This window comes from Pelodiscus sinensis, chromosome 1, assembly GCF_052426305.1.
Source record: "Pelodiscus sinensis isolate ZL-2025 chromosome 1, ASM5242630v1, whole genome shotgun sequence".
Lineage (NCBI taxonomy): Eukaryota > Metazoa > Chordata > Testudines > Trionychidae > Pelodiscus > Pelodiscus sinensis.
The window spans coordinates 74755984-74779109 of NC_143052.1; the positions used below are offsets into that span (position 1 = coordinate 74755984).

At 41.7% G+C, this 23126-nt stretch overlaps 1 protein-coding gene across 4 annotated transcripts in view; it reads left to right on the plus strand.

Moving 5' to 3' along the window:
- METTL25 (methyltransferase like 25) overlaps positions 1–20256 on the plus strand; it is a 94388-nt gene extending 74132 nt beyond the window's left edge. The window contains exons 9-11 of one of the 4 annotated variants that reach the window (XM_075932524.2): positions 14117–14191; positions 14795–14866; positions 18223–20256. In XM_075932524.2, coding sequence (XP_075788639.1) covers positions 14117–14191; positions 14795–14866; positions 18223–18309 — 234 coding nt within the window. In that variant the 3' untranslated portion in view covers positions 18310–20256. Of the gene's footprint in view, positions 1–14116; positions 14192–14794; positions 14867–18222 lie in introns of those variants that run through there. The other 3 variants (XM_075932517.2, XM_075932512.2, XR_012904943.2) reach the window with 3 other exon arrangements.
- The last annotated feature ends 2870 nt before the right edge of the window (positions 20257–23126 follow it).

Genomic DNA, 23126 nt, shown 5'->3' on the forward strand with positions numbered 1-23126 from the left:
TGACCATAGTAACTGAACGCCTCATTAGTGTTTATAGATTTATACTCATAAAACCCATGTGAGACAGGGAACTAATATAATACCCATTTTACACGTTTTCATCCAAAGTTAATAAACACACCTCCCGCATACTTGCATTTGGATTCTTTTGCCTCTGCTGAAACTATGCTGGTAGGTTTGTTACAACTTTCTTATTTCATCTGCACGTATAATAAGCATGTCTCCCGTATCTTCACTATAAATTAGAATGAACCACTATTCTGTACAAATATGGAGATACAGGTTGAATCTCTTTGGTCCAGGACGCTCTGGTCCAGCAACATACGTGGTCCAGCAGGACCAGAGAGCCTCTGGACCAGAGAGAGCACTGGCTCGGGACAGCAGAGTCAGTAGCCCTGCAGCTGGCCATGGCGTTCCGGTGGCTCCAAAGCAACTGAGCTCCAGCAGCCCCAGAGCAGCTGAGCCCTGGTGGCCCTGGAGCAGCAGAGCTCTGGTGGCCCCGGGGCTGCGACGTCTGGCAGCCTTGGGGCAGTGGAGCCCCAACAGCCCCTGGGCTAGCCGAGGAGCTGAGAGGTCAGGGGCAGGGGAGCCTAGTGATTTGCTGTCAGATCCCAGGAGAGCTGGAGTCTATCAGTAGAGGAGTTGATCTCCCTTGATCCGGCAAACTCCTTTGTCCTGAAGGTGCCAGACCAGGGAGGTCCAACCTGTACATCACCTTTATTATTTAAAGTTATGTAGATGAGAAAACTGAATAGTGTGGCAGAGATAACAGAATAAATGGCTTTTGCTTAATAAATTAACCCCTCATCATTGTCAGTTTCCTGCACTCTTATTTTGTTATGCTTCTTGTTTTGGGGAGTCTTTGCCCAATTGGAATATGTAGTGGCCTAGCAGTGTGAAATTTTCCTTTTGATGAAGGAATGAGTGTGTTATACCCTCAGTCTTTCTATCTGGTCATGATATGAAAGTATAGACATAAACTTATGCTCTGAATTCATGTTAACATATGGACTATCATGTTTTTTCAGTATTAAAATTAATAAATATTTTAGCCATAGTATAAAATACTAGATGAAGAGATCCAGTTCTGGCTATACTTTAATTCATTATATAACCAGATTAATGTTTGTGTAAAAGTTCTAATAATAAAGAGGCAGTAAAAGAGCTAATGGGGATATTAAATAATGCACAAAATCTACAGTTTTAGATTAATTCTGTGTTATATACATTTTCAAACTTACATTTAAACAAATCTGTGTATGGAGAATAAATATATACTAATGTGTTTCTGATTTCTTTAATGACCATCTGTTAATCTTCAAAATTGTGTAAACAAGTGAAGTGTCTAGCTAATATAACATGCTTCTGGAGTCTCTGTCTTAAGAAATTAGTGTGAGAGATGTGGAATAAAAAAGAGAATATTTTAATTCTAATCGTTGTCATTAAAAAGCAGGAAGAGCTACATATGAGAGATTTATAGAGGCTGAAGTCCAAAGCTGATCAAGAATAGCATATCCCTAGAAGTCACTTAAAAAAAGATGTTGAATATGTTTCCATTTTCTCACATTAGTAGTGATATTTGTATGACTAGATAGTTTGAAATGTCAGAAAATCATTATAAATTCTTGTTTTTATTTGAGGTACATTTTAGGATAAAAATATATCCTATTAGCATTGTAAAGATTCTCAGTTACTATTTCTGCCTTGAATGTGGCTGCATTAGATTAATTTAATCCTTAGATTGACAGTCAAACCTACCAAAGGGGCCCATGGAGTGCAAATCAGGCAATTCGAGGAGCTCTGAAAGTGCTGGGAGGAGGATGAAGAAGTAGGAAGTATGGGGCTTCAGTGCTTCGGTTCATGAGAGACATGTGGGGGAGGAGGGTAGATGGGGGGTCTTCGGGCTGCAAGTGGAACCCAGGTGGATCATGGGCTGCTGCGACCCACTGAGATGAAGTAGGGCCAGTCAGCTGGCCCTCTCACTGTTCTTGGTTGCCCATCGCTGCTCTTGATAGTAATGTAATGGTATTTACCCCCATATTATTTATATAAACCAATGGAAAATATTTGTTTAGTTGTTTTATATCAATATAGTAACATTTTGATTAAACCTTCTTTAAATCCACATTTTGGCCTTCTTTGTATCCAGTGTCTTAGTACCATTGCTATTTTTTATACTTTTCAGGGCTGCTTTATTGCAGCCTGAACTCCTGAAAGGTTTAGTCATTCAAGTGTGAATTCTATATGGAGATAGCTGTCAATTGATATTCCACATACAGAGAAAAGATATTAAATAATCACCTTCAATCCATCTTCTCACCACATCCAAGCATACAAGCTTCTGTATTAGTTATAGCTTACTTTTTCACTGGCTAATGATGGTTATTTTGTCTAGAAGTCAAAATATTTCACACAATTGAAGAACACATCCATAAACATCTGGCTAAATATAGATGCAGTAGCAATTCCATAGTTTACTCTAAGTTACCTTAAGACTGTGTGTGTTTGTATATGTATGTGTTTGATTTTCTAAAATAGAGGTTCCCAAACTTTTTGATACTGGGGACCAGTAAATACATTCACAAGCTTTTAGCAGACTGGTAACACTTATTTGCATATTTGCATATTCATTAAGCAAATGATGAATATACAAATACATTGTTTCTGGTCCTCCCAAAGCCCCTAGTGCCAACTTTAGCACAGCTTTTGATACGGTCTCCCACAATATTCTTGCCAGCAAGTTAATGGACTATGGATTGGATAAATGGACTGTAAGATGGATAGAAAGCTGGCTAGACCAGGGTTTCCCAAACTTTTTACTTCAGTTGGAACCTGGTTTTTTCAGTACCTTTTTTTCAGCCCAAAAATATAAACGCATATAAAAAAAAAGAATGAAAAATGAATAAATTTTCACTGTTTATTATTTATTCACAATAATAATAGTACATAATAATATAAATCTTGATATAAAATACTTACGTGCCTAACTTATTGTTATTACCTTAATTACAATTTAACCAGTAGAATTTTAACCAGTTGTAAAGTTTGTTTATTTATAATTGAATGAGTTGAATATAAGTCATTTATTATGTGTGCATTTTAATAGCTTTTAAATAACTAAACGGAGAACTAATGGGAAGGGTGATGTTGTTCTGCATCACATAGCAACTTTATGTCAGGAGCAAAAGAAGAACGTTTTATCCTCAAATCTAGTTCACCATTCAATCTATTTCTATGTTTATATTTGAAGAAAACCAAAGACGAGAAACTAGTTTCACACTGATATGTCGTGATGAAAGGCATTAAGAATTTGACTGCTTTCTCAGATAAATGTGAATATTCATTTCTACAGCTCAACCATAAATCAATAAAGAGTTTATCAAAATTCTCTTTTAAGGCAGAGTCACAGGAAAGTTTAATTAATGAATCCACTTCTGATGCATTCAATTGTAATATTTCTTCATTTCCGGTGTCAACAGGTTCTTAATCCACATTTTACTGATGCCAATTGGATGAAAATATTCATTTAAGCTTGATGTTAGCCCCAAGAGATGTGGGGGTCTAGAGTGGTGGGAGGAGACAGAGACTGATACCTGGGGATCCTGTAGCTGCATGCCAAGGCCCAGGAAGTGCGTTGGCTGCTCCCCCATCCCCCAAACAGCGGCGCAGTATCTGAAACGCTGGTCTGTTGCGCACCTGATGCCTTCCTGCATGGAGGGTTGGGGGACTCTCGGATCGCGCCAGCAACAAATGCTCAGCAGCGCACGCCTTGCTCCTCCACTCCCCATGGCAGTGCGCGCTGCCCGAGCAGCAGGAACCGGCGCAGTCCCGGACTCTCACACCCTCCCCCGCATGCAGGGAAATAAAGTCCCCAGAGCATGATGGACTGGCGTTTTAGGTACCATGCTGGCTGTTGGGGCAGGGGGGAGAACAGCCCGCACACTTTCGGGACCTGGCACGCAGCTTCAGAACTGCCCCCCAACCCCGCAGGAAACCTGCGCTGGCCCTACCTGTCCGGCGGGTTGTTCCACCTGCTCACCTTCCCCCCCCCAGCTCCAATTTTGGCTGCTTTATTGGCCAGCACTGGGTGTTCTGCATCAGTGCTCATGGCGCATGGCCTTCTCCCTGGATCCTAGCACCCGCCGGACGTAGCCCCTCTGCCTGGGAACATGCTCAACAGAGACGCCACAGCACTCTCTGCCAAGAATTTTTCTGATGACCGGTATTTTTTTAAGGACCAATACCGGGCCATGGACCACACTTTTGGAAATGCTGTTCTAAACTATAGTGTTGCATCAAAAAGTTGACTACTTAAAATTTTTCATTTTCAGTTTTGCACACTATAATGTTAGTGATATTTAAAGTAATGGCACAGGAGTAAATTGCATACATAGAAACTAACCTTGTAGCAAAGACATTATCCACTCTTGAAAATAATTTAAACAACTCTGATATATGGCATGTTGCATTTAGAAGTCAGAACGAAAAAATATTCTGAATCTCCTGATATAGGTTTTTTTATGCGGCACATAAAGAGAAATGCTTATCATTATATAAACCTACTGACTTTTATTATTCTTATGATGTGGGCTGCTTTTTATTGGTGCAACCCTTCATTTGTACAATATATAGAACAGTAATACTTTTAATCTGTGCAGTAAAACAAGCTTGTTGCTTTTATTGTTTTAACATTCTTTGAAGTAAATGGATGCCGTTTATTTTTAAAAGATTGCCTATACCGTAATAATTTCACTTGTGCATTTCCTTTACAATCATTAATTTTAGTCAGATTATGGTTGCTTTCAAGGGGACTTACTTGATGTACATTGGACTTGCAGTGAATATCTAAGCTAGTTAGTCTTACTTAAAATGCGTGTCAAAAGGAAGAAATAGTTTCATTTCAGTGTACTCAGTTTCTTATAGTATTAAGTACAGATTCACGTTAAGGCCATTGCAAGGCCAAGTATTTACGACTGGGAATCTCAAAGAAGCCAAAGGAAGTTAGGTGCCCAAATCCAATAAAGCTCCTTTGAAACTCCCACCCTTAGGTTTACTAGACCAGATAATGTCTCAATAAGGAAATGCTTGCATAGAGGCTGGGAACTATGTGAGGCTCTCTTCATGGACTTCCCTCTGAATTCATGCATTTGTCCCCTTGTAGAAGACCCCAGCCCATAGATCCAGTAGATCGTGTGGTCCTGTGGATGCTGGGTTCCCATGGAGAGCATCCAGATGGAGGCCTATTATCTTAATAATTCTATGCTGAGCTGTGGCTTGTAGGTGCTCTACCCATATACTAGTATTAATGTCATGTTAAATAATTGTAAGGCAACTGACTACATTAATTTCCATATGGCATTTCAACCAGTTGCACTAGAGCATGGGTGAGCAATAATTTTTAATGTGGGGCCACTCTAAGTTTTTGGTAAGTGGTCAAGGGCTGCATTTCGGTGGCGGGGAGGGGAGGGTCTGGGATGGAGGTTGGGTGCAAAAGGGATCTTAGGGTGGGGGACTGGAGTGCAGGAAAGGGTGTGAGGTCTGCGAGGGAGTTTGGGTAAAGAAGGGGGTTGTGATCTGGAGCAGGAGAATAGGGTGTAGGGTCCAGGAGAGGTATGGGTACAAGAGAGGATTCTGACCTGTGGGAGGGATGTAGAATGAAGTTCAGGATCAGGAAGGAAGTTGTAGGAGGAAGTACTGGCTGGTGTTCCCTCTAAGATTTTCCATCCATGAGTGGAGAGAGTTTTGTCTTGTACACCAACATTGAGGTCATGTGCGCTATTTCGGATGTGTGCCACCATTGCACCCACAAAATATATATGTGTGTATGTTATGGAAGAAAGGATACTAAAACAACCCTTTCCCAGTCATAATGAATAAAATGAGCTGTTAAATCAGCACTTTCACCCATGCAACTTTATTATGATGGCTGACCCTAAGTGCCAATTTGCTGTCTTTGTCCCACAGTCTGTTTATTGACCACCCCTGCACTATGTGATTTGTCACCACACACAACACGGGAGGTCTTACAGTCAGCCTGAAGGAAATGGGTGTTTCCTAACAAATGAACCTGTAAATAATGAATTGTGATGGTTGCAGCTGGTACATGAACAATCCCATTTAAAGTGTTTAACTATAACATTTTTTGTTAAGATCAGATTCAGAAATATGGAAGGAAAAGATGGAACTAAACATTGCTAAAATACAAAAGTTATCAAAGCCTAGGAGAAAAGATCTCAGCTCAGAAAAAAAAAACCTTGGTCAAAGCTTAAATATAAAAATTAATAGCAGTTTAGAAATGTAAGCAACTTAAATGAGACATTTGTTCATAACTTGCAATTTGCACACATGCCCCCAAAGCTCTTTGAAAGTCTAAAATCATTTTTAAAACAAAAAAATTAAGAATTTCAGCTAGTAAAAGGTAAGCCAAGAAAGTTTAAAATATTTTTATTTTAAGCCTCGTACCCCCAAGGCTGGGAGGTCTGCTGCCACCACTGTGAACAGGAAACGTAGGGTAGTGGTGGTTGGAGACTCTCTTCTGAGGGAGACGGAGGCGTCCATCTATCGCCCTGACATTTCATCTCTGGAGGTATGCTGTCTGCCGGGGGTCCATATCAGAGATGTTACGGAGGCATTGTCAAGGATTATCTGGCTCTCTGATTACTACCCCATGCTACTCATCCATGTGGGCACAAATGATACTGCTAGGTGTGACACTGAGCGTATCAAGAGTGACTACAGGGCTCTGGAAGTACGTGTGAAGGAGTTTGTAGCGCAGGTGGTATTCTTTTCGATCCTTCCTGTCAAAGGTAGGGGCCCAGGCAGAGACAGGTGCATCCTGGAGGTGAATGCCTGGCTGCGAAGATGGTGTCGCCAGGAGGGCTTTGGCTTCCTCGACCACGGGATGCTATTCCAAGAAGGACTGCTAGGCAGAGATGGCGTTCACCTTTTGAGGAGGGGGAAGACCCTATTTGGACACAGATTGGCTAACCTAGTGAGAAAGGCTTTAAACTAGGTTTGACGAGGACAAGTGAGCAAAGCCCACCGGTAAGTGGAGACCATGGAGACCTGGGAGATGGGTCGGAAATGGGAGAGAGCGTGGGCTATAATGGCAGAGAGAAAGGAGGGTCAGGGAAAAATGGGAGGCAAGGTCAAATCAGTATCTTAGATGCCTATATACAAATGTGAGAAGTATAGGTAATAAGCAGGAAGAACTGGAAGTGCTAATAAATAAGTACAATTATGACATTGTTGGCATAACAGAAACTTGGTGGGATAATACACATGATTGGAATGTTTGTATGGAAGGGTACAGCTTGCTCAGGAAGGATAGACAGGGAAAAAAGGGAGGATGTGTTGCCTTATATTAAAAATGAACACAGTTGGAGTGAGGTGGAGATGGACATAGGAGACGGAAGTGTTGAGAGTCTCTGGGTTAGGCTAAAAGGGGTTAAAAACAAGGGTGATGTCATGTTAGGGGTCTACTACAGGCCACCTATCCAGGTGGAAGAAGTGGATGAGGTTTATTTTAAACAACTAACAATATCATCCAAAGCCCAAGATTTGATGGTGATGGGGGACTTCAACTATCCAGATATATGTTGGGAAAATAACACAGCGGGGCACAGACTATCCAATAAGTTCTTGGACTTCATGGAGACAACTTTTTATTTCAGAAGGTCGAAAAAGCTACCGGGGGGAAGCTGTTCTAGATCTGATCCTAACAAATAGGGAGGAACTGGTTGAGAATTTGAAAGTGGAAGGCAGCTTGGGTGAAAGTGATCATGAAATCATAGAGTTCACAATTCTAAAGAAGGGTAGAAGGGAGAACAGCAAAATAGAGACCATGGATTTCAGGAAGGCGGATTTTGGTAAGCTCAGAGAGCTGATAGGTAAGGTCCCATTGGAATCAAGACTGAGGGGAAAAACAACTGAGGAGAGTTGGCAGTTTTTCAAAGGGACATTGTTAAGGGCCCAAAAGCAAGCTATTCCGCTGCGTCGGAAAGATAGAAAATAGGGCAAAAGACCACCTTGGCTTAACCATGAGATCTTGCATGATCTAAAAATAAAAAAGGAGTTCTATAAAAAATGGAAAGTAGGACAAATTACAAAGGATGAATATAGGCAAACAACACAGGAATACAGGGGCAAGATTAGAAAGACAAAGGCACAAAATGAGCTCAAACTAGCTACGGGAATAAAGGGAAACAAGAAGACTTTTTATAACTACATTAGAAGCAAGAGGAAGACCAAGGACAGGGTAGGCCCACTGGTCAGTGAGGAGGGAGAAACGGTAACAGGAAACTTGGAAATGGCAGAGATGCTTAATGACTTCGTTTCGGTCTTCACCGAGAAGTCTGAAGGAATGCCTAACATAGTGAATGCTAGTGGCAAGCGGGTAGGTTTAGAACATAAAATAAAAAAAGAACAAGCTAAAAATCACCTACAAAAGTTAGATGCCTGCAAGTCACCAGGGCCTGATGAAATGCATCCTAGAATACTCAAGGAGCTGAGGGTATGTCTACACTACCCTCCTAGTTCGAACTAGGAGGGTAATGTAGGCATACCGCACTTGCAAATGAAGCCCGGGATTTGAATTTCCCGGGCTTCATTTGCATAAGCGGGGAGCCGCCATTTTTAAAACCCCGCTGGTTCGAACCCTGTGCAGCGCGGCTACACGGGGCTCGAACTAGGTAGTTCGAACTAGGCTTCCTATTCCGAACTACCGGTACACCTCGTTCCACAGTGTAGACATACCCTGATAGAGGAGGTATCTGAGCCTCGAGCTATCATCTTTGGAAAATCATGGGAGACTGGAGAGATTCCAGAAGACTGGAAAAGGGCAAATATAGTGCCCATCTATAAAAAGGGAAATAAGAACAACCCAGGAAACTACAGACCAGTTAGTTTAACTTCTGTGCCAGGGAAGATAATGGAGCAAGTAATTAAGGAAATTATCTGTAAACACTTGGAAGGTGGTAAGGTGATAGCGAACAGCCAGCATGGATTTGTAGAGAACAAATTATGTCAAACCAATCTGATAGCTTTCTTTGATAGGATAACGAGTCTTGTGGATAAGGGAGAAGCGGTGGATGTAGTATATACCTAGACTTTAGTAAGGCATTTGATATGGTCTTGCATGATATTCTTATCAATAAACTAGGCAAATACAACTTAGATGGGGCTTCTATAAGGTGAGTGCATAACTAGCTGGATAACCGTACTCAGAGGCTACGTCTAGACTACATCCCTTTTTGATAAAAGGGATGTAAACTAGACGTATCGCAATTGCTAATGAAGTGGGGATTTAAATCTCCCCGCTTCATTAGCATAAAAATGGCTGCCACTTTTTTTCCGCACAGAGCTTTGTTGGAAAAAAGCGCCAGTCTAGACGCTGATCTTGCGGAAAATAAAGCCTTTTCCGAAAGATCCCTTATCCCTTATTTCATGGGGGGCGGGATTTAAATCCCCGCTTCATTAGCAATTGCGATACATCTAATTTACATCCAGCCAGCCCCACTTGAGTCCCTCGCTGGTCCCATGCTCCCCGCACGTGCTTTGCTTTTGAAATGTACAAGAGTCCCCTCTGGGGCTCTTGTACATTTCAAAAGCAGGGAGTGAGGGACCAGCAGGGCACTGCTTGAGCCGGCAGGGCTCTTGCTACATTTCAAAGACAGAGGTGCCCTTATCAACTATTCAATTAGTTGATTAATTTAAATTCAACATCCTTAAACCACCTAGTCTTATATGTCATGAGATGCTATTGCATATCTAGTTATGACTACTCTTCTGCTTCCCAACTTTCACTTTAAACCTGCCACCATTTCAGCACCTGCCTTTGTTCTTTGTTTTTGTGTTTCACCAGATTAGATTCTAGTGATGAAGAAATCGATGAAATTGATCACAACCTTACATTTTTAAAGAAAGATAAGACAGGCTTTGCTGACCACTGCTATCCACATATTATTTGCTGACCACTGCTATCCACATAGCCAAAATATTGTCAGTTGTCATGCATTCATTTACAAGCATCACTGGTCTTGGAATTTAGCTGCAGAGTGTCTGTTTTTATATTGGTTTGTTTCATTTTATAAAGATGTAGTGCAGCGTATGGAGTAATCAGATTAGACAAATGGTGGTTGCTGAGCATTTGCTGGTAGTCCATGGAGAACTGGTTCTCCTTTTTGTTGTCAGCTGCTAAATTGCATTAAAAGATTCTAAACTATTTTCCTACTATTATGTTGATAAGTAAGTAATGGCTAGAGTGGCTACATGATTGTGAATGGGACGGTAGGTGGACCACACTGAAAGGGGAAGCGTCCCTGACTTCTATTAAAGTGTGGTCCATGGTACAAACATGTGAAGCCTATGAGATTATTAATATATGTTCTCCATTCTGCCAACAGCATGAGTCCGTAAGCCTGCTTTTTGTCTTCTCACATAGATTGCCTTCTACAGTGTCCAGCACATGTGAAATACTCACCTTGAGCTAATATGTAATGCTCGTACCCATTCCTTTAAATCTTTCATCAAGACCACAATGCTGATAAGAAATCTTTCACTCAGCTAGACTGAGTGGAATAAAGATGATGCTAGTTCGCAATGTATCCATCTATAACTGCAAGATTCGGGGGGCAAATGCATATGTATGTATAGGAAATATACAAAGGGTTGTATCATTGTTCTGTGTCACTTATCTGCCAGATCAGGATTGTATCTTCATAGGCATTTATACAGTACCTGGCACAGTGGGGCCATAGCCCTGCTAGAGCTGCTTAGTACTAATACAGTATAAGAAAATATCAAGCGGTACTAAAGGGCACATCATGTTACATTGTGTCAAGAGGAAAAGAAAAGGGAATCATGTGTTTGGTACAGATATTTCTGCACAGTGGGCCATTCTCGCACTTGAAAATTAAGCCTTTGTATTCTGGGCAATAAAATAAGAAAGCACATCTCTGTTTATCTAAAATCCCCTGCTCATTCTCCCACCACTGAGCCATACTGAATGTGTCTCCTTGGCAACAGCTGTTCCAGAGAAATTGTGGAGTATTACATAATGGTGTTGACAGACTAAGGGGAAATTAAAGGAAAAATCATGATCTGTGGCTTTCTTTTTTCAGAAGAGGGGTGCAAGAATCACATGTACAAAATCCCATTAATTTCAATAGTGCGTTAAAACTTAAGGTAACTTGAAGATGTCCTAAAACCAACTAAAAATGTGTTAATTTGTGGAGAGAGAGGGGATAAGAGACTTTGGCCGCAGTGCACACTCCCAGTATTACCTGAGCGTGTTCACTGCAGAACTGAAAACTTTAGGAGGATTTGGCAAAGCATCAGGCATGCTCTTTGTTTCCTTTAGTGATTTGCATTCTAAGTATAATGTCCAAATATCCCAGAATAATGTGGTCTCTGCATTTGTATAAGGGTATGTCTACACTTGCAGCCTAATTCTAACTAGGGCTGCAAATATAGGCATTCGGAATTGCAAATCAAGCCTGGGATTTAAATATCCCATGCTTGATTTGCATTGTCCCGGCCGGGCGCCATTTTTTTTTTAAATTTACAAGCCCGAAGTAACTGCCCGTGTCTACACGCGGCAGTGAAACGGGCGTTTGAAATAAAGCCCTAGTTCAAACTACCTGTTATTCCTCCTGCAATGAGGTTTAACAGGTTGTTTGAACTAGGGCTTTATTTCAAATGCCCGTTTTACTGCCGCGTGTAGACGCGGGCAGTTATTTCGGGATTGTAAATTTGAAAAATGGCGCCCAGCCGGGAAGATGCAAATCAAGCGCGGGATATTTAAATCCAGGGCTTGATTTGCAATTGCAAATGCCTACATTAGCAGCCCTAGTTCGAATTAGGCTGCAAGTGTAGACATACCCTAAGAGTTTTCACATTTTAAACACACACTTGCAGTTCTGAGAACCATATGTAGAATAAATACAGGTGTGCACAAATCAAGTACAGGCAGTCCCCGGGTTACGTACAAGATAGGGACTATAGGTTTGTTCTTAAGTTGAATTTGTATGTAAGTTGGAACTGGCTCCAGATTCAGCCGCTGCTGCTGAAACTGACCAGGGGCTGACTACAGGAAGCTGGAGGCAGAATTGCTCTGCCCCCAGCTTCCTGGAATCAGCCACTGATCAGTTTCAACAGCGTCTGAATCTCGAGCCTGGGACAGAATAGCTGGGCTGCCAGGTAGGTCCCTGCAGGACCAACCCGGCAGCACCCCAGCTGCTCTACCCCAGGGTCCACAACAAAAGCCTGGTCTGCTGGGGGGGGGCGCACTAGCTGCGCCCTCCCCCCCCCCCCAGCAGACCAGGGACACGGGGAGCAAAGCCGCAGCGGCGGCGAGGCGCGGGACCCGCCGCCGCTGCGGCTTTGCTCCCGGTGCCTCTGGTCTGCTGGGGACCGTCTCCAGCAGACCAGGGACACCGGGAGCAAAGCCACAGCAGCGGCGGGGTGCCACGCCTCTGAGGCTTTGCCATAGCAAAGCCTCAGAGACGCGGAACCCCTCCGCCTCACCGGCTTTGCTCCGGGTGTCCCTGGTCTGCTGGGGACGGTCCCCAGCAGACCAGGGGCACCCAGAGCAGCTTTTCTCGCCCCGGAGGTCGAGGTGGCGGGACCGCTGCTCTCTGAGCGGTCCCGCTGCCTGCGAGCTCCGGGGCGAGAAAGCCCCGTTCGTAAGTACGGATCTGACATAAGTCGGATCCGCGTAACTCGGGGACTGCCTGTAGTTAGAAATACTGCTTGATCTGCCTGTGTAGATCAGACACACTGTGTGTGAAAAACACACATAATAACTTGCTAATGTCTGTGTAACTGTAGATACTGAGTTGAGCTGAGTTTGAGAATTTTGATCAAGATGACCACACTTCCCCCTTTCACTGCCTAGAGCTCTCCTTGGTCCCCACTCCATCCAGGAAGAATCCCCTATTAGGATCCTGCAGACCCCAGTCCCATTCCTCCTCTGCAGAATCCTGCAGCCAACTGCTTTCCCCTTCCTAATGCCATGATATTGTCCAGGAGCTATTTCTCTTTCTCCAGTCTTCTATAGGAGGGCTACCACACAATTCTTACCTTCATTAACTCACTCTACCTGCGCTATGGGGGTGTTAAGCCACTGTTGCCAGACTTGGAGTAGAGGCCAGCACTATTGTGCCACGACTTCCCAATAGCTGCTGCCTCTAACACAAACAGCATAATTATCTCTGCCATTCCAATGGGGAAGCTGCAGGTCATACAGGCAAAATTCTAGAGATGCCTGTGTTGTCTCACCAAAACCAGCCCCAAACTGTAGTACCTGTAATATCACAAGCATTGGCAACACCACACCTGGCAATCTGGTGAACGAGAAGGAAGTTGCAGAGAATTGCAGGCGAGGAAATGTAATATGGAAGTATTATAGTTATTTCACAGAGGAGTAACCTGGAGCACAGAGGAAGGTGAGACTCTCCAGGGCTTGAGAGCAAATAAGTCACAGAACCAGGAATAAAATGCAAGAGTCTTGACTCCTACTTCTTTTGCTATGACACATTGTTCTCCTTCCCTTAGCTCTATAAGGGCACGTCTATACTGCAGCATTATTTCGAAATAACTAATGTTATTTTGAAATAAGGTCAGCATCTACACTTATTTCAAAATAACGGGCTTCTTATACTGGAATAATAAACCCTCATATCACAAGGAATAACACCTATTTTGAAATAGCTATTTCGGGAGTTATTATTCCGAAACAACATATTTCAAAATAAGTACGTAGTATAGACATACCCTAAGTGAGCCCTTTGGCATTTCTTTGTAAAGTTTGAGAGACATTCACTGTAGGACATAGGAATGTTATGTCCATTTCTGTGTATAGTGCTCATTTAAGAATAGCTTCATGCATATTTCATGTTCATGAGAATGCTAAAGTTAATCAAAGAATTCGGGTAATTGAGAACAAAAAATACTCACTTTAACCCTTAGAAAAGTTCAAATATAAAAAATGAACTAATTTTTTTTTACATTATCACTTTTAATTAGAAAGAATAATGTTGTTTCAGAAATTGCCTTGGCCAGGTAACAGGAATGGTTTTAATTGTTGTCATCCTTTTTGTTTTCTCCCCTGTTGCAGCTCCCGGACAGCTGTATAATGGGTTACTATGAAAAATACAAGCATAGAATGAATGAACTGGAAGCATTTAATATGGTAAAAATCTCAGGATTAAAAACATTAACATTTTTTGTTACATCTACTATTAGGCTAAAATAGACCCCTGTCAAATTTTATGTGGTGGTAGACTAGCTTATAGTGTGATATACTGTCTATAGAAAAACAGTTCACATGGAGGATATCCTATTCCAGAGCAATATCAGATGTCAGTAAAATAATAAAAAATACATGAAAGGTTCTTTTTTAAGGGATATTATGAATGTGAAGAAAGAAATGCCAGACTCCTTCTGAATTCAAATTGGTCTCCATTAAAATATTTCACAAAAAATTATTTTAAAATGTTTTCTCTCCTCAAAAGCTTTCTACCACTTATAGTATGATTCACATGTTAGATTATGCCTCAGAGCTAACCAAATAAAATATTTTCTCTGCTTATAACATTCCATTGACCTTGGGTCTTTACTAGAGTTTTCTGAACTTATCAGCTAGGGAAGAACTGGCAAGCTGGCAAATTGTAAAGGTTTTTTTCAATAAATTTATTCACCTTCCTAGAATTGTTTTCTGCGGATAGAGTAGTCTTTTTAGGAGTATGTTGGTTCCCTTTCCAAAAGCTGTGATTATGTTTTACCTTTCTTTCAGTTGAAAGTTGTTCTTGCTCCCTGTATAGAAGTTTTGTTACTTCTGGATCGTCTTTGCTACCTCAAAGAGAAGGTGTGTTTACTTTATATTTTGTGATACCTGAAGTCTGCTTATTTTAAACAAATTATTCACTGAGTACCAGAGAGTTCCTGTTGCAGACTTACTATTCTCATCATAGTTGCAAAATTGTTAAGTATCCATTCCATCTCTGTCTAAACATATGCCCAGCAGATGTTTTTTATTATTATTATTTTAAGCAAAGCTGCACCAGTAAATTTTAATGTTCTTTTAATTGCATGGTAATTACTAGTCAGGAGACAATAAAAAATTTAAACCCCTGACAAATCTGATTCCCTATCAAGTATTGGTATATTAATTATTAAAATTAATACTGGAAGCACTAAGCAAACATTACCCTGTGCATATCACAATGAGGAGTTCTTTGGTTAGTCTTAAAAACTAACAGATTTATTTGGGCATAAGCTTTCATGGGCAAAAACCCACTTCATCAGATGCATGCCTCTGAAATTTCTACTCCATGCATCTGCCGATGTATTTTTTGTCCATGAAGGCTTATGCCCAAATAAATCTGTTAGGGTATGTCTACACAGCACAGTTATTTTGAAACAATGGACGGCTTATTTTGAAATCTGTAAACCTCATTCCATGAGGAATAACGCTTATTCCGAAATAGCTATTTCAGAATAGCAGTAGTGTGGACGCTCCATTGCTGCTATTTCGAAATAACTCCTCCCCAGGGTCAATCAAAGTAATTATTCCCCAGTGCCTCTTGGGGCTCTAAATCGAGGTAGCACATCCAGATTAGGAAAACCTGCCTTGGACTAATTTTAAGGCTTACCTGTAGTGTAGACGTGCTATTTCAATATAAACTATTTCAGGGGGAAAAATTCCAAAATACTTATTTTGAAATAAGAGTGCTTTGTAGACATACCCTTAGTTTTTAAGATGCTATAGGACTCCTCATTTTTGCAGACACAGACTAACAAGGCTATCCCTCTGATAACTATATATACTAACACTTCAAATTGATGATATTTTAACAGTGCATCTTCTGACAATTGATCTGGATGGCAGTCATTGTGGGCTTTGGATCATCTCCAAAATACATGTGGATTATTCTTATACCTACTTAGTGAAGATATGTAATGAAAAAAGTTTTCTTCCAGTATCTAATCAATTGAGTTACACCCGATTAACATATAGCTCTTCTGAATTGGCCACATATAGATCTGGTGCACAGTAAACTGGTGCAACTACACTGGCTTCCACTAAATTACACCCACTTAAGTGCCAGCTTGTCCTAATTAACTCAGAAGTAATTATCATACGTATGTTGTTCCAAAAACACATTTTCCATCCAATCGTAATTTGTTAGAAGGTTACCGTGGTGTCTTTGAAGCTTCTATTGTGGGCTATGGTCAGAATAAAGTTTTGTGACCTTTTCATATTAAACATATTTGGGTGAGTGGGTTTTTTTTTCATTATAAGTTTTTCATTTTAATAGCTCCATTTTATCATAAGGAAAGTTCTTCTTTATTCTCTTCTACAGTGCTCTTGGAACAAATGAGATAATACATATTTGCTTTTGTTCTAACTGGTATTTTTATAGAGAGAGGGGCACTTTTGAAAATATCTAATGATGTATTTTCCCAAATGACAACAAGGTATAAATCACGAAGAGATTGGTATATTTCCCAAACTGGAAGATCAGGCCTTACCCTCTGCACTTGGCACTGGTTTACCTCTCAAAATGTAATACAGCAATTGATTTAATCTTGCCTGGTTACACCTGTTGTGTGCAGAATTCACATTCCCCATATATTTCTTTGCTTCCCTGCATAAAATGAAAGGGAAGCCACAAGAGCATCACATACTTCTCTTCAGCAGCACAGGCATGTCAATTCCAAGAGCAGCCAATGGTGAGGTAAATCACTCTGGTCTGGTGAATGCCAGGGGAATATTTTGCCCCCCCCCCCCCCGCAACCAGAGGCAAGACATGGGGGCAAATATGGAGTCACAGTGCGTGCAACTGTCCTCCCCATTTTCACAGAGCTGTTTGAGGGAGGGAGTGTTCTGCTCTTGCTTGCTGACACCTGCATCCCCCATACTTGGATCCTGCTGGGCTGAGCCTGCCTACCCACACCTGGTGCACCAGTTGGAGAGGGGCCGGGACCCAGGGTATTTCCAGAGCAGGTCCAACCTTTGCACTGGGTCAGGGTCAGGTGAAGCCTCACTGCCAAATCCCTAGCCAAGAAGTGAGGTGATTGCAAGATAATCTCCTACTTCCATGCAACCAATGGTGTGTGCTTCCTACTGCTATGCTGGAGTCTCTTTATTTATTTATTGACAAATATATATTGCAGAATTTTAAAATATTATGTGTAGAATTTTTGGTGAATATTTTTAATTTTTTTGGTGCAGAATTCCCAACTGGTTGACTTCACAAGTTGAATTTTCCTAGACAAGATGCAATAAAAATTATGGAAACTATACAAAGTGTTACAGCCAAATCTAAGTCAACTTACTCATGTAAACAATCACATTAACTTCAGTTGTACAATAGTTGGATCTCCCTGTTCCAGCACCCTTGGGACTTGACTGGTCCTGGTTGAGAGATTTTGCTGTACATGCGATGATCATTTCTGGACATTCTGCCGCCAGTCCCCTCCAGCCTTGGCCTAACTGCTGCCCTCCCAGCTGGCTCCCCCATCTTGTTGGTCCCACTGCCCTGACAGCCCCCATTGCCCTACTGGGCAGCCCCACCACCTCTGTGCATTGGTCTCCTGCTGCAGCTCCCACCTCCTGCTGCCACACTGGGTAGCCCCATTTTCTTCATGCCCCCGGGTTCCCACTTCAAAGCCTGGCTCCTGCTGCCATTCTGGGCATCCCCCATAGCCTCTCCAGCAGGCTGCTCCTGCTGCACATGGGGCTCCCGCAGCCACGCGTGGAGCTCCCACAGCTCTGCCAGGAAGCCCTGCTGGCTTGCGGGACTTCCAGGCGCTAGCCCTCCACTGGGACTCTCTGGTCCTGGAACATCCATGGTCCTCCCAGACCACAGATGTTGCTGGACCAAAGAGTCCCAGTTAAGAGAATTTGCATGAATAAAGTTAGTAGGTTGTGCTTTTAATTTCACTTCCTGTAAGTCATAAGAGACTTGTTTAGTGAGTGGCAAACTCACATGAGAGCATGTAAGAAATAATTTAATGACTTTAAACCACAAATTGCTTTACTTTTCATAAGCATTATTTTGTGAGTTCACAACTGTTTCATGCATTGCATAGAAGTTAGAGTTTTGGTTTTTGGGGTGGTTTTTTTCTGTTTTGTACATCAAAATGTGTCCCATTCCCATATCTTAGCTGTTAAGTCCAACACATTTTTATGTACTTTAATCATATATCATTTTACAGGACAACATTGCCTGGTCTGGACTAGTGAAATTATTTGATCCTGTAAAATCCCCCAGATGCTATGCAGTTGTTGCTCTGAAGAAATAGCAGTGCATTCAAGTTGAAGCAGTTGCAAGATAATTCACAGCTCTACATCTGATACTATTATTACTATTCACTCCCACATTTATTTTGTTATTATTTTAAGTTATGTAAGTACGCTAGTAGTATTATGTAATCATTTTGTTTTTACCTGAAAAAATAAAGAATTTAATAAGTATGAATCATGAGAAATATATTGAAAGTAAAATTGAAGTTGTTTTATATATTTCAACATGTCCTGGTATAATGTATTAAAGTAATGTTAAGCATTTGATTTTCCCAGAAAAATTTAGAGGCCCATATTGTGTGACTATTTTTAAAGCCTTTAATGGCTTAAAAAGTGATATGATGTGATATGTTATAGTTCAGACTGTGACAGGGCGAGGCAGTCCCACACTGAACCCAAAGGGCCCAGCCAGGGTTACCTGGCTGCAGAGGCCCCTCCCCCACAGCCCTACCGAGCTGTAGCTCCACTATAAAAGCCTGGGGAAGGGCTCAGTCTGGGAGGTCAGTCGGAGAAGGACTGGTGAGGGGAGCTCCTGCGCAGCGGTTGCCCGAGACTCCAGGAGAGGCTGGAGGGGGCGCGGAGGCGAGTTGGTGCGACCCAGGGACTGCCTGCCAAGGAGACACCGGCCTGGAGGTAGCAGTGAGCTGGGCGACTACAGGGGAAGAAACCCCAGGGAACCAGGTAGGAAGTGGCCCGGGGCAGGAGCGGGAGCCTCCTCGCCCGCCCAGAGAACCTCGGCATGTTTTGGCCGGATTGCCCCGCCGAGGGAGTGACCCGCTACCCGGTTGCTCACAGGGCCCTGGGCCGGGACCTGGTGGAGTAGGGTGGGCCTGGGTCCTCCTGCTTGGGGTGCGTCCCTGCTACGACCTTAATCTCTGTTCAGGACTCAGGCTGGAGGGCCTTGACCTTGACTTAGAGGGCCAGCTTTAAACTGTGCTTCAGACTCAGGCCAGAAGGCCTTGGCCTTGACTTAGAGGGCCATCTTGAAACTGTGTTCTGGACTTAGGCCGGAGGGCCTTGGCCTTGACTTAAAGGGCCAGCTTTAAACTGTGTTTCGGACTCAGGCCAGAAGGCCTGGACTTGAGAGGGTAGGTGGGAGAGGCCCGCCACAAGACTTATGGGGAAGTGCCCAATGCTCTTAGGATCATAGAACTGAAAGGGACCTTAAGAACTCCTCTAACCCAGTTTTCTGTACTCATTGCTGGAGTAAATCTTGTCTTAGACCATCCCTGACAGGTGTCTGAAAAATCCAAAAATGGAAGATTCCACAACCTCTTCTGGACAATTTATTCTAGCAGTTAACCACCCTGAGCGGAAGTTTTTCCTACTGTCCAATCTAATCCACCCTTGCTGCAATGTAAGTCCATTTCTTCTTGTTCTATCCTCAGAGATGAAGGAGAAAAAAATTCTCTGTGTAACAGCCTTTTATGTACTTGAAAACTCTGATCATGTCTTCCCTCAGTCTTGTCTTTAGACTAAACAAACAGATTTTTTTCCAATTTTTCGCTAATAGGTCATATTTTCTAGACTTTGAATCATTTTTGTTTCTCTTCTCTGGACTCTCTCCAGTTTGTCAACATTTTTCCTGAAATGTGAAGCCCAGAACTGGACACTACTCCAGTTGAGGCCTAATCTGCACAGAATAGAATAGAAGAATTATTTCTTGTGTCATGCTCACAACACAAGCTATTGAACAGAACCAGACTAAGAACTGATCCTTGTAGGACCATACTTGATATGCACTTCCAGCATGACACTGAGGGTACGTCTAAACTACATGGCTCCGTTGCCGGAGCCATGTAGATTTGTTTGTTCGGCAAAGGGAAATGAAGCCGTGATTTAAATAAATAAATAATCACGGCTTCATTTAAATTTAAATGGCTGCCCCGCTCTGCCGATCAGCTGTTTGTCGGCAGATTGGGGCAGTCTGGACACTCCCCTGCCGACATGAAAGCCCTTTATCGACCTCCCCGGTAAATCTCATCCTACGAGGCATAACGGGGAGGTCGATAAAGGGCTTTCAGGTCGGCGCGGGAGCATCCAGACTAGCGCGGTGAGCCGACAAACAGCCAATCAGTTGTTTGTCAGCCCAGCGCAGCAGCCATTTAAATTTAAATGAAGTCGCGATTATTTAAATTTCCCTTTGCACATTTCAGGGTGCAGCTATACTGCCCCCGTAAGTCAAAATAAGATATGCAGTTTGAACTAAGTAATTGCATGTCTTATTTCAATCTAATTTTGAAATAGCTTATTTTGAATTTCGAAATAAACTGCTCTTCTAATACGTCCCTGAACCCTCATGGAACCAGGGTTACAGGGACACCAGAATAACGACCCTGTAATTTCGAAATCTAATTTGAAATAATGGGCTGGTTCAAAATATGTGGAATAGCATTGCAGACAAGATTTCCTTATTTTCTTCTTATGTACCCTTCCAGTCCTCTGGAATCTCTCCTGTCTTCCATGACTTTTTTTTTAAGATAATCGCTGATGGCTCAGATATCTCCTCTGTCAGCTCCTTGAGTATTCTAGGATGCATTTCCTCAGACCAAAGTTATTTGAAGATATCTAATTTATCTTAGTAATTTTTAACTTGTCCTTTCCTAATTTTAGCCTTTGATCTTTCCTCATTTCACTGGCATTTACTGTGTCACATGTCCAATCATTACTAATGTTTTTTGTGAAAACTAAAACAAAAATGTTATTTAGCACCTCTGCCATTTTCACATTTTCTGTTGTTGAATTCCTCCCAAATTAAGAAATGGCCCTTTCCAGTCCTTGGTGGTCTTGCTTTTTTAATTATTTGTAGAATATTTTCTTGTTACCAGTTAATCTAATCTTGTTAATTTAATCTTGTTTTGTGCCTTCATAATTCTATTAACTCATCTCAGTCAGTGAAATCTGAGCTTCTGTAAAGCCAACAGAAGTTTTACTATTGTCTTCTGTAGGATAGGTTAGGTTTTGTGGGAATCTCAGCTTCAATTGGGTAAATCTATGCTGAAATTGAAAGTAAAATTTACTTACTTTGCTTTGGTAATTGTAGACCTCTCACTCTGTTTAATAAAGTAATTGAGTAATTTTAACGTTTTTACTTTCTATTAATAATTTTAAGTGAAATACAAAAAGAAGTAAGGAAAGCTATTGAGTGGGCAGCATATGATACATTCTTGTAATTTGCAGATCCATGATGCTTTGGAGCCATTGGGGTAGTGCATACTATTAAGGAAACTTTTTCTGCATTTTTAGTGCTCTTTTGTATTGTTGCTAATACAGAATGACTACTATATTCCAACCCAGAATCAGCAACAAGTTACAATACTAGGCAGGCCAAAATGTTTTAAGAGCCTTCAAAATTAAGGGCATTATATAAATTTAATGATAGATGTGTTGCAGTTCTGGAGTTAACTGCACCTCTGCTCTTTCACTGGTCTATATGGAGGCACATCTTTATGTCTCAGGCTTCAGCTGCAACCCCCCTATAGGCAGGATCCTCAACCTACCTCCTCCAGACAAAGGAGTTGGTCTTATAGTTTTTCTGCTAGTCTGCTATCCCAGAAGCACTGACCTGAATCCAACATCTGTGTATGGTTTGCTCTGTCTTGGGGACAATGACAGGTTGATGAAACAGCTTTCAGAGCACAGTACATTTATTTTGGGGACAAAAGCATTATAGAGAAAACACATCACAAAACAATATGCAGTCTGCATGCAAGTTACACTTTGCAGATGTCATCCATCTTCCACATGGCTTTCCAGTCCTTCATACACTTCCTCATGGTTACAATCTCATGTCAATGTTTGGATCAAAATCACACAGTCTTGCTGGCCCTTTATACCACAAGCTCTTTGTTTGGTTCCTGGATCTCTTGCACCCAGTATGTAGCAGTATATGGAATTTACCCCAGTGGATTGTACTTCTCTGGATCTGTCCAAGAGTCTGCAGTGATTATCGTCCACTGATGTTAGTCCCTGGAGGAAGCTTGGTAACCCTGACCCATGGAGCTAAACTACAATCCCTAACTTTCAAAGATATAGATATATATAGATATAATTACAACAGTTTACTATTAATACTGGAGTCTATGGCATGTGGCACATCTCAGTGCACTAGTCTTTTGAAGTTTCCATGCTCCCAAGGTTTTGAAAATATTTTACTTTAACTCCTTTCCTTCTTCCTTCACTGGAAAGAAAAATGTGAGTGATCCGTGTATAACGTAAGTAGTATGTGTATTACAGCAAATCTAACAGGTCCCAATCTTGATTGGTACCACATTGTGCTAGGTGCTATATATACACATAATAAGAGAACACACCAACACCCAAAGAATTTGCAATGTAAATAGAAAAGCCAAACGAAGGGAGTATTATCGCTACTTTTGCTGCTAGGAAATTTAGGAATAGAGAGATTAAGTGATTTGCCTTCGATTACATACGGAGTTAGCTGAAGATAGAAGAATTGGTTTCCTGAATCTCAGTTCAGTGCTTTAACCACAAGACTATTCTCTCACTCTAGGATATATGTCTTCTAATCCTACCAGTGGCAGACTTGAGCAGCACTTTAAACTGTGATTCAGACATTATTTACCTAATAAATTGCTTGAATTTCATCGTGTTTACCACAGACCATTTCTCTATCTTGTGCAGATCATTTTGAACTATAATCCCATCCTCCAAAGCACTTGCAATCCCTCCCAAATTGATATCATCTGCCATCATTTTATAAATGTGCTCTCTATGCTATTATCTAAATTGTTGATGAAGATATTGAACAGAAACCGACTCCAAAATGATCTCTGCAGAACCTTACATTATGTGC